The sequence below is a fragment of the Phacochoerus africanus genome, chromosome 2, assembly GCF_016906955.1.
Source record: "Phacochoerus africanus isolate WHEZ1 chromosome 2, ROS_Pafr_v1, whole genome shotgun sequence".
Classification (NCBI taxonomy): Eukaryota; Metazoa; Chordata; class Mammalia; order Artiodactyla; family Suidae; genus Phacochoerus; species Phacochoerus africanus.
In genome coordinates, this window is record NC_062545.1 from 197284524 (window position 1) to 197301709 (window position 17186).

Genomic DNA, 17186 nt, shown 5'->3' on the forward strand with positions numbered 1-17186 from the left:
TTTTATAGATTATTCTCCATTTAAAGTTCTTATAAAATATTGGCTATATTCCCTGTGCTATACAATATATCCTTGTAACTTATTTATTTTACACATGGTACTTTGTACCTATTAATCTTCTATCCTTATCCTGCCCCTCCCCTCTTCCCTCTCCCTGCTGGTAACCACTAGGTAAAAGTAACAATAGTCTTATCACAAAAAATTATATTGATTATACAAAGTGTCCAGTGTGTTCTGCTAATCTAAAAATTTCAAGCAGTTGAATGTCTTCACAGAGCAATGAAGACTAGGATCTGATATATGAGTAAATGTTTGAGCCCTATCAGGTTTTCTTAAGGAAAAAATTATTTTTTGTTTATTTTTTTATTTTATGGCTACACCCCTGGCATATGGAATTTCCTGGGCCAGGGGTTGAATCTGAGCCACAGCTGTGACCTTTGCCACAGCCGAGACAATGCCAGGTTCTTACCCTCTGTACCATAGTGGAAACTCCCCTAGTTTATTTTAATGCACTCCCATTTCCAACTTCCACATAGCTTTTGAAAATTAAACTACACCCATTTTAGTTTTAGCGCAGAACTTTTTAGAAGAATGAAGACCTGGAAATAATCAAAATGTTCAGTAGTAGATTTATTGAAAAATATTATGGCAAAGGCCTAACCTCCTAAGTCATGTTGGAAGAATAGTGACACTGAAAGAAGCTTAGTATATTACTAAGTAAAAGAAAAAAAATCAACCAACCAACCAACTAAACAAAGGAAAAAATTAAAGAAAGTGTCTGAATTATGTGATTCAGTTTTTTTTGCATATAGTTGTTTTCAGTTTCTTGTATAAATCTATAAAGCCTTAGAATATGATGCAGAAGGAAACAGGGAAAAGAAGAAAATTACATACATATTTAGAAATACATTGTTAAAGCTAAATGTTATTTTACAGTTTTGGAATCATTAAATTCCAATCAAATATAGAGATAAATAATTTGATATTGAGGATAACCTTGTAAACAAATCAAAGAATTTTACTGATTTTAATAATGACAAGTTTTAGAATATAATAAAATAAGAAACTATAATTAGTATCAATATGTGAGGAAAAATATGAATACTTTATATGCTGAAAAGGAGAATCTTTATATACCATTTACATTAAGTGGAATAAAATCAATAGGATTACGGATGTAATTGCAGTAAAGATTACATGTCCTATTTTAAAATATTCAAATATGAATTGTTTTACAGGAAAATGATAGATATTAATTTGTGATTTTACAATATCAAGAGGCTAAGATTAACTTTTGTTTCCTTCTTTGTCTCTCCCAGCCCTTCTCCCACTAGACCAGATGCATAGAATTGAATTAAATATACTCCTCAGTTTACTCCAGATATCACTGTGATCTCTCTGGGCAAAGTTTCTATTTTATTTGTTTTATTTCTTCTGCATTTATTTTTTCCCCTTTGTTCCATCCCCCTTCATCTTCCATAATTATTCATTTTAGCACGTCTATAGTATGTCTTTTTAATCTGTTTCCCATTTGTTCAATAAGTATGTGTATTCTTGAAATGATGTTTCTTTGTATTTTTAAGCCCTATGTAATTCATACAGTGCAGTAAGATATAGAGTTTCTACTCTTTTCACTTAAGTTTATATTATTGAGAATTTTTTTTACATTGCGATATCATAATCTATTTCATCAGGTCTGTCCATTTTGTTTTATTCCAGTGTCTTCACAGCCTTCATATTATTTATGCATTTTTCTAGCCTACAACTGCAACTTCTAATATTTTGCTACCTCCAACAACTTGGAGGTAAACATCCTCACACACATCTTTGTGTGTCCTTGTGTGAGAAGTTGTCTGTCTCTATGCCCAGAAATAGGATTGCTGGATGGTAGAATATATGCAGAAATTGTAGGGAGTTCCCGTCGTGGTGCAGTGGTTAACGAATCCGACTAGGAACCATGAGGTTGCGGGTTTGGTCCCTGCCCTTGTTCAGTGGGTTAAGGATCCGGCGTTGCCGTGAGCTGTGGTGTAGGTTGCAGACGCAGCTTGGATCCCACGTTGCTGTGGCTCTGGCGTAGGCCGGTGGCTACAGCTCCGATTCAACCCCTAGCCTAGGAACCTCCATATGCCGCTGGAGTAGCCCAAGAAATAGCGAAAAAAAAAAAAAGAAATTGAAAATTAACCGTTGTCAGATTGCTGTCCAGTATGGCCTTCTGTTTCCACTCTTAGCAGCCATGAGGGAGGATTATGGATTTCCTATATCCTTGCACTTTATAATAGTAGCTAAATTTTTATTAAAAAAATCTGATGTGTGCTATGTTCTGTCCCTTTTGCTTTAGCAAAATTTTCAAAAAATACTCTTTTGAAATTTCAGGATTCCTAGAAATTTCAAATGTAGTTTGTTTTATTGTCTAATAATTATATTTTCAAGCTTTTGGACTGTTGCTCTTTACTGAAGGACGCAAAATGTATTGTGTGAATAAAAGACATCATTTGCAGCTTTTGGAAGAATGACATTTAAAAATGTGATCTTATCACATGACCTGTAGAAAGCCATGACATTTGAGACATACTGTTATAACTTAGGTAAAAACCACTTTAGCCTTTTCCCTTTGATTAACCTGAACCTTTTAAAAGCCCATTCTGCTTTTTTTCCAAATTAATTTTTGTTATTTGTTTTTGTTTCTTAATGCAGTGGGCAAGAAGAGCAATCATATAGGTAGAGAAGGTTCAAATAGATAGATGGCTTAAAATACGTTATTTTTTTTTTTTTCCTGGAAGGGCCATTAATAATCCTTAACCAAGCTATCAGAATAGACAGTGAAGCTGAGATACTAAGAGACACTTGGATGTCCTGATAGGCAGTTTTCTTAACACTAGGTTATCTCAGTCAACCAGAGAGCATTCCACGTGGTGAATGTCAGCCTGGTTCCATGTGGTTGAGGATTCTGCTTCTCACGGAGGTGGTGGCACTGAGGGTGTCGGAGGGCAGAGAAGCATCAGCGATGTCACACGCCCAAGTATGGAGATGTCCAGATCTATTCTGAGTTCCCCTTAATTATATGTCATGGATCTACCATTTATACTCTATCTAAATCCTTTTAAGCTCATATAAATTAATGGGTTGTGAAACATTGTTAATCCACTATATAAGTTATGTAATGTTTTGATTTATTATTAGCTCTTTCAGATTTTGAAAGCTTTCTTATCTGTTTCTAAATTTTCCTCCTCACTCTCTTTCATGCTTCTTATTTTCTGATCCTTTGATTGCAGACGTCAGCCCATCTCCCATTAACTTTTGCGATGATCTTAGTCTTGAGCTGATTCTGAGCTATGGACCACATATTATTAAGTCAATCTGTGTGGCTTCTGTGATGAAGCATTTACTGGGCTGTGGACTGTGGCCTATGCCTACACATAATATTATTCTTCACTTGTGGTGACTGAATGTTTGTGTGTTTAGTACAGGAATGTTTTTGGCCATTAGCAGATTAAGACAGATTGGTAGCACTCGTGAATAGGATATATACTTTTTCGGTTTGTAAGTTTCCTTTCTCCCTTGGAAGTCTGTCTACGTTACAGCCACCCTTACTGTTAGGTATCACAGTGATGCTTGTTTGTGAGATTCTGATAGCAGAACAAGGTATCTAATAATAAGTAGATATGGTTATAAGCCAAAGCCACCTGTTCCTGTAATTTTCCTAGGGTAGGACCTATGTGAAAGATGTCCTTCCAGATACTTAGGCAAGCTGCATATGGCCCAAGCCAGGCCTCAGGGAATCTCTCTTACCCCCAAGATCAAATCTTCCCACAAGTTAGTTTTGGGACAAAACAAGTGGCCAGATTATCCAAGAGCTTATGCTTCAGCCTCATGGGCTCACAGAAAAAGAAGACACATAGAATAATGTCTGTATCCCCTTAAGACACAGTGACCCTGCCTGTTAGCAAGCATGGCCCAGCCCTTGCCCTAGAATTGAGGAGGAGCAAGGGAGTGGGGTGGGGGTGGAGGGGCCTTCTAACCCCACCCATAAGAAGCAGTCCAGTAATAATTCAGCTGTTGTACAGCACATTATAATTTTCAACTTCATGTGCATTATGTTTTGAATCTTCCCCTTTGGGTTATATTAACATTATCATCATTTTACTGATGAGGAAACTAAGAGTCAGAGATGTTATGTGACTTGCCCATGAATTAAGCAGTTTGTAAGTGGTCCTCTTATATCATGGCTGCTCCATATTATAAAAGGGATAGATTGCTTCTATGGATTTCATTTTATTTCCTTTCCAATAAGACAACTGAGGTTGTAGAAGCCATTTAAATTACTGAAGGCGAGCTTGGCGACCTAAGACAGTAATTTGAAATTCTGTAATTTAAAAAATATTCCCATTGTATATTCCTGCAGGATATTCAATAAGAGATGGAAACTGTGTAAAATTATTACACAGATACGTAGCTTCTAAAGCCTGATGATTATCATTTCTAAATCTTGGTTCCCTTCAAATTCCCTTAACCTTTCAAAGACCGCATTGAGCTTCATGAATCCAGAGTCAGGCTACAGGAAGCCTCAGTAAAGACATTCAACACATACACATAAAAAAAAAAACTGAGCAAATAAGCATATGTGCCATATGCATAGAATATGCAGAAGAATTGACTTAGTATGGTTTGGGCAACTTTGGGTGGAAATACTTTCATAGTGTGAATTAACTTCCAGATGCTTGCTTTAGATAATACATTTTAGACATTCTTTATAGCTCATTTTGAAATATCTTTTATTATTTAACTGCTGCATTTACCACTTCTAATATGTGTTCTGTCACTGGAAATATGTGGTTTAATAAACTAAGGTAAAATATGAATAAAACAATGTAAGAAATAAAAGATCATTTTTGAATATGTATCCAGAGTGTAATAATCCAGGATTTTTTTCTTAAAATGCTCTTATTTTCTTAGGATGGACTATTTTAGCATTGGGAGGGCAAAGGAAGAATTTACAGAATTTTCAGTGTTTATTTGAAAAATTGCTTGTTTTTGCCATCTCTTCAGAATGTTAATAGAATCAGACATGTGTTGTATTTCTTTTTAAGTAGTATAATTCAGTTCCCAACACAGTTTCTTTTCTTTCTTTTTTTTTGATTTGAGTTGTAACTTACTTTTTAATCCTCTTAGAGTTAATTTTCACCATTTCAATCCTAGCTGCTTGTTATAGTATAGATACAATATTTTTTACGTTTTTCTGTTGTCAGTTGTGAATATTATGTTTTGGTTTATTGAACCACAGAAATCAGACATTTAGTAATAGGAGTAAAATGCTTTTTCTTTAAGACCACAAACAGTTTAATTGCTTTTATCTTATTTTTTGTGTGTTTTAATGTTTTCTCTTTATTAAAGTCTTTGCATTAAAAATAAGATTGAGTAAAAAATTTCACCTGTCTGTAAAAAATACTAACAATCTTAATCTAGTGTTTATTTTTGAGTGAGGGAGGGAGAGTGACTTTCTTTGATGAATTCTAATTTAATTATAATCACCTCAGGAGATTTTGTAAAATTCACATGAGCTGAAATTCAGGCTTTAATAGAAACAGTGAGTTTTCAATGCCCTCTGAAGCCTCATGTATTAGTCTGGCTGTAAGATTATGGAATTAAAGTCTGTCTTTCTCTTCCTTATTTTGGTATTATAGTGACAATTAAAAATTTCTTTATTATAAAAGATATAAATATGGTAATTGAAAATGCAGGCTGTAGATTGGTCAGTCTTTGATTGGCTTTATCTACTTTATTTTAGTTTCTGGAATTCTAGTTATTTAGGTTAGTATTAACATAAGATGGGTTCATTACTCTGTAATATCTAGTTGTGATGTGGCATTACTGTTGAATCCTGCTGGTTTTGCTGGATCTTGGTAACAAACTATGCTTTCCCCATTGTAAATTTTCATTTAGGAGCAGATTTCTCATGAGGATGGTGAATCTTCAAGGGCTTTCATTTGGATGCATGTCTTTCAAGACTCTGTACCTAATTTTGTTTTATAATTTTGTATTCATTTCCTTAAAGAGGGTCCCTAAAATTGTACGCACTTCATTCCCCACCACACTTAAATTTAACTCTGGCCAATAAGCTAATTTATTGAAAACTGAAATAAAAGCAATCACAAAGATACACTTGAATAAAAAATTTAGTTAAGTGCCACATTTTTTTTTTCCTGGTGGAGGAGATGGTCTGGACAATTATAGCAACAAATAGAACTAGGTATCTAAAACCAGGTGCATATATATGCATCTTGTTTTTATATCCATTTAGCCAGTCTATGTCTTTTGGTTGGGGCGTTTAGTCCATTAACATTTAAGGTAATTATTGATATGTATGTTCTTATTGCCATTTTATTAATTGCTTTGGATTTGTTTTTGTTGCTCTTTTTTTCTTCCCTTCTTCTCTTGTTCTCTCCTCTTCTGGTTTGATGACTATCTGTAGTGTTGTATTTGAGTTGATTTTTCTTATTTATTTGTGTATCAATTGTAGATTTTTGGTTTGCAGTTATTCTGAAGTTTTGATATAAGAGACTGTATATATGAGATTGTTTTAAGTTGTTGGTCTCTTAACTGCAAATGCATCTCCAGTGTCCTGAATTTTACCCTCCTCTTCTTATGATTTCTGATTTTGGTGGGATAATTGTGCATGGATGATTTCATATCTTTACTGTATATATACCTTTACTGATGAGCCGTGTCATTTGTGGTATTTTTTTTTTCCTGTTGCTGCTTTTTCTTTTCTGCCTAGAGAAGTTCCTTTAGTATTTGTCGGAAAGCTGGTTTAGTGTTGTTGAATTCTCTTAGCTTTTGCTCATCTGTGAAGATTTTGATTTCTCCTTCAAATCTGAATGAGAGCCTTGCTGGGTAAAGTAATCTTGGTTGGAGGTTTTTTCCTTTCATCACGTTAAGTATATCATGCCACTCCCTTCTGGCCTGCAGAATTTCTGCTGAAAAATCTGCTGATAACCTTATCGGAGTTCCCTTGTATGTTATTTGTTTCTTTTCCCTAGCTGCTTTCAAGATTTTCTCTTTGTCTTTAATTTTGGTCAGTTTGATTAATATGTGTCTCAGGGTGTCCCTCTTTAGGTTTATTTTATATGGCACTCATTGTACTTCTTGTATTTGAGTGAGTGGTTCCTTTCTCATGTTAGGGAAGTATATGTATAATGTAGAGTCTTCGTTTGTCTTTGCAGTATGGGAGTATAAAACAAACCCATGAAAGCTGAAACCATGTAATATGATCTTAATACTCAATGGAAAAATTAAGATTGTTCTGTGACCTTTAATGATGTTTGTGAAACATTAAAAAAATCTTACTCTTGGTTCTACATGCAGGGAAATGAAAATAATAGTAAAACATATTTATTTAGTACACTGTGATCTAGAACATTAGAAACATTGAGATTAAAGTGTTTCATTATTTTTTTTTAGATGCACCTTTGGTATATGGAAGTTCCCTGGCTAGGGATAAAACTCAAGCCACAGCAATGACAACACAGAATCCTTAACCACTAGGCCACCAGGGAACTCCTAAATTATTTGATTTCTTTGTAAAAAGCTATCATGGGTCATTTGAACAAAACTTACATTCTTGTAATCTAACTTATGAAGAGAGCATTTTAAAGAGCAATACAAAACTCAAATGGACTCTTTTTTTTTTTTCTTCCAGTTTTATGTATGGAGAATTGACTGACAAGAAAACCATTGAGAAAGTCAGGCAGACTTTTGACAACTACGAGTCAAACTGCTTTGAAGTTCTTTTGTATAAGAAAAACAGTAGGTATTTAAATTATCCATAAGATGTGTTAACACTTTATTACTATTATGTCTTTAAATGGTAGTTAAGCTATAGTGTAGAAATATGTAAAACTTTTATTGTTTCTCTTGGCACCAGGTATGATATAATTAGCAAAATTAATACTTATGAAAAGCAACCTTTTGAGGAATGAAAGAAAACTACAATGCATTTTAGTGTGACTTTTTGTGCGTGTGGCAGGTGGCAAAATGTTTTGTGATTAATACCCATGATAAAGATCCTATCATTATGTAACAACAACTAAAAATGACAGAAATTCATCTCTTCTTATGGTTAAAAGGAAAGTTTGTTTTCAGTGGGTATGTGTGATTACCTTTTTACACATACACAGATGACTTGTGAGTGTATGGTATCTACCTGAGGTGCTTCTTTACCAACATGGCCTTTTGTTAGACTGTTTCATGTGGAAGACTAGCAGAAATAGTTGTTACTTTCAGAACAGGCCATTCACCTCTGTGTTGACTAAAGTGTGCTGTTCTCTGTGATAGGATTTGTGAGTGGTCACTTGTCTGTTATATAATCATGTTAGACCTCATGGGTCTTGTGTAATTATGTGAGAGTCTGAGAAAACTCACCACTGGGATTTGGAAGAAAAAAAACAATCAAATAAAAAACCAGCCAGTACACTCATCAACCAAATCTCCTAATTTGTTTTCTTTGAATAGTCATTTACTTAGTTTCTTTCTTTCTGCATTCCTCAAATGGAGCTTTTTTTTTTTTTGAATAGTAACTACTTGAGTCACCTTATTTAGTGTTAATGATAAATGATAGCAGAGCCAATCATTATTTTTAGTGGAACTTGATGGTTACTTAATTCTTCCCCAGTTTAGGAGCATTTTAGCTTCAACAGAAAACACTTGTACCATGTTTAATTCTGGTTAGATTGTGCAGAGCATGATTAATTTATGCTCTCCATTGTACTTAAAACATTTGTTTTCTATGGAATATTTAGAGTCAAATTTAGGTTTCTCTTTTTGTTAATAGACCATCATAGGGATAATAACAAGCATAGGCATTGCTTCACAGTAGTGAACCTGGTAATGGTAATATTAGTTTTCAGTGGTTTTATTTAAGGTATGTCTTATCTTTCATTTTATAATCAAGGCTGAAAAAGTATTTCTCTTTGACATCATACCCAAATGTCCGTTGGCTTGTCAACTAGAAAACAATGCCTTCTGAATGATCAGCTCTGTCCTCTACAAGAGAAAAACTAGGCTCCAGGTGCTTTCTGGATCTTTTTCACCAGGTCTAAATATATATTGATAATTTGTAGTAAACTCGTATGGCAACATTCCCTTTCATTTTCACATAGGGTTGTTATCTCTCTAATTACTTAGATATATGCCTTAAGTTTAGCAAATCATTTAGTAATATTCCGTATTATTAAGATCATTTCACCTTGGAATTTAAGCAGAATAAACGTTATCTTTTTTTCTGATTTTGAAGCTTCTAAGCCAAGTGTATAGTTTCTGATTTTCTCAAAAATACCTATGTGGAAATTGTTTTGTTTATATCCTTAAAATCATGTTGGCAATAACTCGAATTTTTCATTTCCAAAAGTTTCCCTCCAAGGTAGTTTAGATGGCTTGCTCTATTTTAATGGCTTCAAATAATTATCTGGCTTTTGTTCAGGCCAGTCTATTTCTTTTCAGATAAACATCTATACATGTAGCTGTCTGCTTTGAGACAGTAGGAATTATAGCTCATAGCACTGCAGATGAAAATCCCTGTCTCTTCTGGATAGTATCTGCATTGAGCTTTTTTCTTGAATATGAAGGATAGATGCAATTCATGTATTATAATGGAGTTCTGTTATACCTAAAAGCCACTTTAAAAGATCTTGTAAATAGCTAAAGGCTTTTGAACATCAACTGACACAAGTGTGTTTGCATAACATTTCTTTCCTTTTTTTTGCTTTTTAGGGCTGCATCTGCAGCATATGGAAGTTCCCAGGCTAGGGGTCAAATCGGAGCTGCAGCTCCCAGCCTATGCCACAGCCACAGCAATGTGAGATCCGAGCTGTGTCTGTGACCTATGCCACAACTCACAACAATACCGGATCCTTAACCCACTGAGTGAGACCAGGGATTGAATTTGCGTCCTCATGGATACTAGTTGGGTTCATAACTGCTGAGCCACAATGGGAACAACTGCGGAACATTTTTTAACATTAGAAAATTTTACATGTCTGTAGAAAACTGTTTGGGGGCCTGAATGCCTAGTACTCCCAACACTTCCATAAATAATTAGGCTGAACACCATTTGCAAGTGGGGAGATTGAGATACCTGATTTAATATGCATTATGATTGATGTTTCAGTTTGCAGCCCCTATTCTTTAGGCCCATTGCTCTGATTAACCCTGGGCTGCTTCTGCTATTGAGAGACAGCAAGGCTCTGGGATGATGATTTAAAATTGGTCTGTTTCCACAAGGGCAGAACTGCAGTCCCTCCCAGGAATCAATACCAGGCCACTGTCTCGACTTTCTAGCCACCATGGTCCTCTCTGTTTAGCCCTCCCAGGATTTCTATTCCCTTGAAACCCAAAGCCAGAATATGGACATTTTATCAGCCACTCAGCAAACACCCAGCCAACTTGGAAGAAGTGTGACCCTGTGGGCTCAACCTGAAAAAAGTATACCGTGCTATCCGAAAGCAATTTTAAAAACAGCCCTGACTCTATGCCAAACTTTGAAAAGTTGCTGTTTTCATAGGAAGGTATGAATGGTAACATCATCTCTTTCTGTTCAGCTTTCTAACAGACCTTGGAAAATGACTTATTTTTAATGCCCTTTTCTCTCTGTTGATGACTCTGCTGCCTCAAGCTCACTGTGTTGGAACAGTCACAGGCCATGTATCTGCTAGCATCTGGGTCTGGTGATTTGTCAAACTGTGCACATCACTCACAGTTCGTGGACACGCTGTGTAAAATAAGAAGCAGAAAACAAAGAACAGCCTTTCTGGTAGATGGTGTGATTGTTTTTGAGTCCCTGTCTCATCCTGTAATCATTTTGGAAAAGGCCATGTCCTTCCATAGGCCCCCTGGGGTTGCAAAGGACCTGGTTGTCAGAACTGAATATTTATAGAAATCTCTTCTCTCAAATTCTCTGACTTGTAGTACTCAGTAGTTAAGTCAGCTATTCTTGTGTAAGTAGAAAATTTTCCTTTGTAGTGACATTATTACCTGACAATTTTTGGCTGCAGGTATGGAGGTGCTTTTTATTGGTTTTCATTGGAAGTCACTAATAGGCTGTTAATTCTCACCAAGAGACCATTAACAGCTGCACATTTCATTCCCCAAATCTCAAGCCTGACAAAAGGCTCTATGTCTTTAAGATAGAATATTTGGAGAGGCTTTACTGCACTGTGGGCTTCAAAACTCTATAATGGAAAATGTGTCTTTTTGATACTAAAAGAATACTCCCTCTCTCTTTTTTAAAAATCATTTAATGGGTAATTACTCCTTTGAAGGCATTTCTTGTGTCTTCAAATATTTGTTATTTGACATCATGCCAGTTCCTAATTTTTATACACCCTAACTAAGCCTTGAATGCTTTGCAACTATATCCTCTGGCATCTGCAGGAGCCAGTGTTTGAAGAACATGGTGACAGAATGCAGCCTCATGCTTTCAATGAGGGAAGTTGGAAGCAGTGTGTCGTGAAGATCCCTGAGGCTTTCAAGGGCTGGGTACATTTTTTTTTCTTTAACACTGCCTTAAAGTCCTCCGGTATAGTTCCGTGTATGCCAGGCTTCTAGTGTTGCTGACACCCTGTCTCTCTGATGTGGAGATGCTGTCAGAGCCACAGCATTATCCTCTAAGTCTGTCTGACCAATGAGAATGCCTGGAATTTCTAATGTTCCTCCAGGAGGAACACTTCTTAGAGCATCAGGCATGGATGTTGAAGTTGACTGGAAACACCTCTCAAAGTGATTAGGAAAAGCACTTAGACATGCTCATACTTGGCAAGACTCTGGAGAGGAGTGGGTGAGAGCAGCAGTGGTGTAGGGACCCAGACCTAAAGGTGATCCTGACATTGGTTAAACAGCGAGACTGTCCTTATGCTACTATGTTGTGAACTGATGCCCTGTGCTTTCCTTTGAAATTTTGACATTTGGGGCTAAAAAATGTTTATTAACTTTTGAGCAATTGGGAGTTGATATAAAATTAAAGGTTTTTTGATTTCTTTCAGCAATTAAAATACTATTGTTTTGGTGCTGATTCCTGGCATAGCAGTTGGTGGCTGAAGAAAGAGGGGAAGCAGGGGACAAAATCATTGTGGTAGCTTTGTCAGACCCTGTTGTCTCTTTTACAGGAACCCCTGTTTGGTTTTATATGCAGATTGCACCAATAAGAAATGAACATGAAAAAGTGGTTTTGTTCCTATGCACTTTCAAGGATATTACGTTGTTCAAACAGCCAATAGAGGATGATTCAACAAAAGGTAATTTTCAAAGGAATTACCACATTTAAGAATTAGCCTGTTTTTAAGTGTACTATTAATAATAATCTACTGATTGAACTAGAAAACAAAATTTTACTATTTGACTCTTCTTTTGCTTTATATTCATTCTAGTACTTGTTCAGAATCAGTTTTATTCAATCATGTTGATTGAATGGAAGTATAACATTGAAATATTCCTTGGTTAACTTAAATTATAATAATTTATTATAACGGAGAAATAATTGGGGAATTAAGGTATAAGGAAGAAATTTTGTAGAGCATTATTATTTTCGAATCAGTATAATAGGATTTTCAACACCTTCTCTGATTTACAAACAACAGTATAATAGCTTGTAAGATTTTTTTGGGTGAAGTCCTATTAGAACACAGTTGATTAATTGATTGAATTTTCTTACACTGATTACAGCTTGATTAGTTGACTTTTTTCAGGTTACTTTTCTCCTTTTATTTATTTGGTTGTTGTAGATTCTCTTGGATTGATGTTGTTAAATTATAAAAAGAACAATTTTGTCACCCAGAGAGTGGATGGCAAAATGTAAACATTCTGATTGGAGTCTTATTGACTATAATATTCAGAGAGACTGATATAGAAAATATTAGTCAGTGGCATGTGCTTTTACCCCCTTTTCTATGTAATTTATTTTCATTTTATTCTCTCCAATTATGTTTAAAGTAGAAACTGGTGTTATATAAATGAAGAATTTCAAATACCCTTAGAGGAAGTTGTTATGAAACATCATTTTTATAATCTCTTAGGGGACTAAAAGTGGAATGTTTTCTTTACATTTAGCAAACATAACCTTTTCCTACCTTAAAAAAAACTAGCACAGAAGTTTTAATCTTTTAAATTGTAATCATAATTATAGAAAAAGTACATTGTTTATTCCCTGTACATGAATTATATATCAATAAAATTATAATACACATTATATATATACACACATATATACATATATATATACACACATATATCTGCTTAGGTCCGTCCTGGTTAGCATTGAATTGCAAGAGTAAACTTTTATGATATTCAGACAATTTAAAGTATGTCAGAGGGCAATTCATTTGCAAATATTTATGAAAATGTATTAAATCATCTCCTGGAAGAGCGAATAAAGTATTCCCTTTTGGACCCACACTACCTATTCCTCTGCCTTTACTCATAGACCCAGTGTCTAGGAAGTTTAGGATAAATTTAAGTACTATCTTTTAACAGAATAGTTTTCTAATGGTATTCAGGTTTAATGCTTCTTTGTTTTAAAATTCAAGTTGCTCCGTGCAACAGCAGCAGAATGCATATTCTCAAATTTACATGGAACACTCACTAGATAGATCACAGTCTGGCCATAAAACACACTTTGACAAATTTAAAAGAATAAAAATCTTACAAGGTATATTTTTAGACCACAGTGGAATTTAACTAGAAATCAATAACAGAAAACTAGAAAAATCCCCAAATATTTGGAAATTAACACATTTTAAATAGCCTATGGGTCAAATAAGAAGCCTTCAGATAAATTAGAAAAAATATTTCGAACTAAATGAAAATGAAATTACAACTTATGAAATTACTGAGATACAGCAAAAATGGTGCTTAGGGGGAAATGTTTACCATTAAATGCATTATTTGAAATGAAGAAAGCTATAAAATTAATAATCTAAGATTTCATCTTCAGAAACTAGATAAAGAGCAATTTAAGCCAAGGCAAACTGAAGACAAAAAATAATAAACCTTAGAGCAGAAATCAATGAAATAGAAAACATAAAAATCCTTAGAGAAAAATCATTGCAACCCAAAGCTAATTCTGTGAAAACAGTATTAAAGTTAATAAACCTTGGTTAGCTGGGTTAACCAAGAAAAAGGGAGAAGACACAAATTACCAATATCAGAAAGTGAAGAAGGTCCATCACAGCATATCCAATGACCATTAAAACATGTCAAGAAACAACTTTGAACAACTTTATAGCCACTGGATTGATAACTTAGTTAAAATGGGCCAATTCCGTAAAAGACACAAACTACTAGAACTCATATTAGGAAAAACAGATACCCTGAATTGTCTTATATCTATTATATAAATTGAGTTAATAATTAATAAACTTCTAAAATAAGAAGTGCGGGTGGTTTCATTGGCAAATTCGTAGTCTCTTTCAGAAAACATTAAACAGGAGTGTAGAGAACTCTCCTAACTCTTCTATGAGGTCAGCCATACCATCATACCCAAACCAGAAAAAGACATTACAAGAAAGGAAAATTACAGACCAATACTTCTCATGAATGTAGATGTAAAAATCCTCAACAAAAATAGATCCTAATGATGTAAAAGAATGACCTACAATGACCAAGTGGAATTTTTTTCCACATAGGCAAAGCTGGTTCACAATTCAACGATCATTGTAATCCATCATATCAACAACAGGCCGAAGAGTAAAATTCACAGGATTATATCAGTTGGTATAGAAAAAGCATTTCATAGTACGCAACACTCATTCATGATAAAAAGTCTCAGCAAAGTACAAATAGAGGGGAACTTCAACTTCATAAGGAATATCCATGAAAAAGCTACAGCTAACAGTTGACTATATCTTATATATATTTTTTATTTTTTAATTTTTTTTTTGCTTTTTAGGGCCACATCCGCAGCATATGGAGGTTCCTAGGCTAGAGATCCAATCGGAACTATAGCCACTGGCCTACGCCACAGCCACAGCCATGGCAGATCTGAGCCGAGTCTGTGACCTACACCACAGCTCACAGCAAGCCAGATTCTGAGCAAGGCCAGGGATTGAACCCTCAACCTCATGATTCCTAGTTGGATTCATTTCTGCTGCACCATGATGGGAACTCCTTAAAGGGATATATTTTAAAATAAATGATAAATGACTGGCATGTAATTTGTGAGCTAGCATATTGTTCGAATGAATTTCTCTTACCTTCACAAATGATGATAGCCAGACTGAGTAAAAAGTTCTATGTCACAGACTTTTCCCCTCCAATATATTTATACTTGTATTTATATTTGATGATTGTTGTTTTTTCTCATTTACTTTAAGTGATTTCATGGCACAGCTAAAGTTGGCCAAGAAAAGTGCAGTACTTTCTCACAGTTTTGGCCCGCTGAACATTAATGGTGGTATCTATTTATGGAAACTGAAAGTTGGCAGAATTTTGCACTGGGGTTGGGAAAATGGTGCTAGTATTGAAGAGTTGACTTTTTTATTTCTCAAATTAATACCTCTCCATTTTCTGCCTCCACCTCTGTCTCAGAATCAGAGAGCTCATTCTCTTTTCAATGGTAATTTATTCTTATAAAAAATGACGTTAAGGTAAACTCCAGACAACTTAGACCACTTGATTTCTGAACCATGTGTTTGATAGACATGTAAATTAGAATTTAAAGGGAAAATGAAACCCCATTGTGAAAAGCATTGTAGTAAAATAGCTCTTTCCAGTGATAGAATTTGTAGTGGAAGAACTTATTTAAAGAGACTTTTATTTTGAATCTCCTCCACACCTTTCAAATACATAACGTATTTCTAAAAAAGTATTGTACAACATAACTATGAATGGTGTATATGAGCTACTTTCTATTATTCATGTGAGTTGCAAATATAATATGAATAATTCAATAGAAATAAAATATTTATATCATTACGCACTCATCCCACTATCCCTATGAAGCTAGCAGTATAGGAAGGTATGTTCTGAAAACATGGCCCAAAACCCTATCTTTCAACTTGTAAAATTGAGCAAAGAGGACCATGGAACTTTCAGAAAAGAACGGATAAAATTTCATAAAACCATAGTATCAAAAGGATTTGAAACTAGAGCATTAAGCTTGGAGACGGTAATCTTTTTTTTTTTTCTTTTCTTTTTTTTTGTCTTTTCGCCTTTTCTAGGGCCAAACCCGTGGCATATGGAGGTTCCCAGGCTAGAGGTCTAACTGGAGCTGTAGCTTCTGGCTTACACCAGAGCCACAGCAATGCCAGATCTGAGCCGTGTCTGCAGTCTACACCACAGCTCATGGCAACGCCAGATCTTTAACCTACTGAGCAAGGCCAGGGGTCGAACCTGCAACCTCATGGCTCCTGGTCAGATTCATTAACCACTGAGCCATGATGGGAACTCCTGATCTTTTTTTTTTGATTCAGCCTTGGGCACAAGAATTACTTAACATGAGCCTTTTCATGACTCTTCTAGGGATATTTATTCCTTTTATCTAATTTTTTTCCAAACCAAAATGCTGATTAAGCACACCACATAGTTCAGACACTATTCCAGGTCCCTGGCAATACAAATTTCCTCCCTTTACATCCTAACTGGGATGGGAGAGGTGACAAGCAAATAAATAGTGGAAGCTTTCTTCTTATTGCTCTTATTTTCTCTCTCAAAGGAATCACAGTTATCAGCTGAAGTAAGGATGTTGAGGGGGTGAGAGGAGGAGGAGGTATAAAATGGATGTGTAGAGAGTAGAGCAGTGAGTGGCCAAAGTTAAGGTCAGCAGTTTTGCTGAAGAGCACTAAGGTCCATGTGAAGCTTGTGGTCATGCATTTCATTAGAATGATGAACATGACTGTTCACTCAGTCCATGTATAGCCAAAAGTGTGTAGATGCTAAAGCAGGTGAGTTGGGTTTAACCAGAGTTGGGATTTGGTCAGATGAGCAAGATGAAAAGGACCAGGGAGCTCAGGGATCAGGAATAAGTGATCATGGAGTTGAGGAAGCTTGCCAGGGAGTAGGTTGAGGGTGTTTACAACATTTTGAAACACTAAGTAGGTAATAAATGCTTGACCTAGAATGCAGGAAATAGTGTTTTAGGATGCAGAACAGACAAGGGAATCAACCTACTGGAAAGCTAGAATATAGGATTTTTTCATCCCAGA

The 17186-nt window shown here is 35.2% G+C and overlaps 1 protein-coding gene across 2 annotated transcripts in view; it reads left to right on the top strand.

The window, feature by feature from the left end:
* The window catches only part of KCNH5 (potassium voltage-gated channel subfamily H member 5), a 285985-nt gene that overhangs the window by 33623 nt on the left and 235176 nt on the right, over positions 1–17186 (top strand). For both annotated transcript variants that reach the window (XM_047769508.1, XM_047769509.1), the window contains exons 3-4: positions 7697–7803; positions 12156–12284. In XM_047769508.1, coding sequence (XP_047625464.1) covers positions 7697–7803; positions 12156–12284 — 236 coding nt within the window. The remainder of the gene's footprint in view (positions 1–7696; positions 7804–12155; positions 12285–17186) is intronic.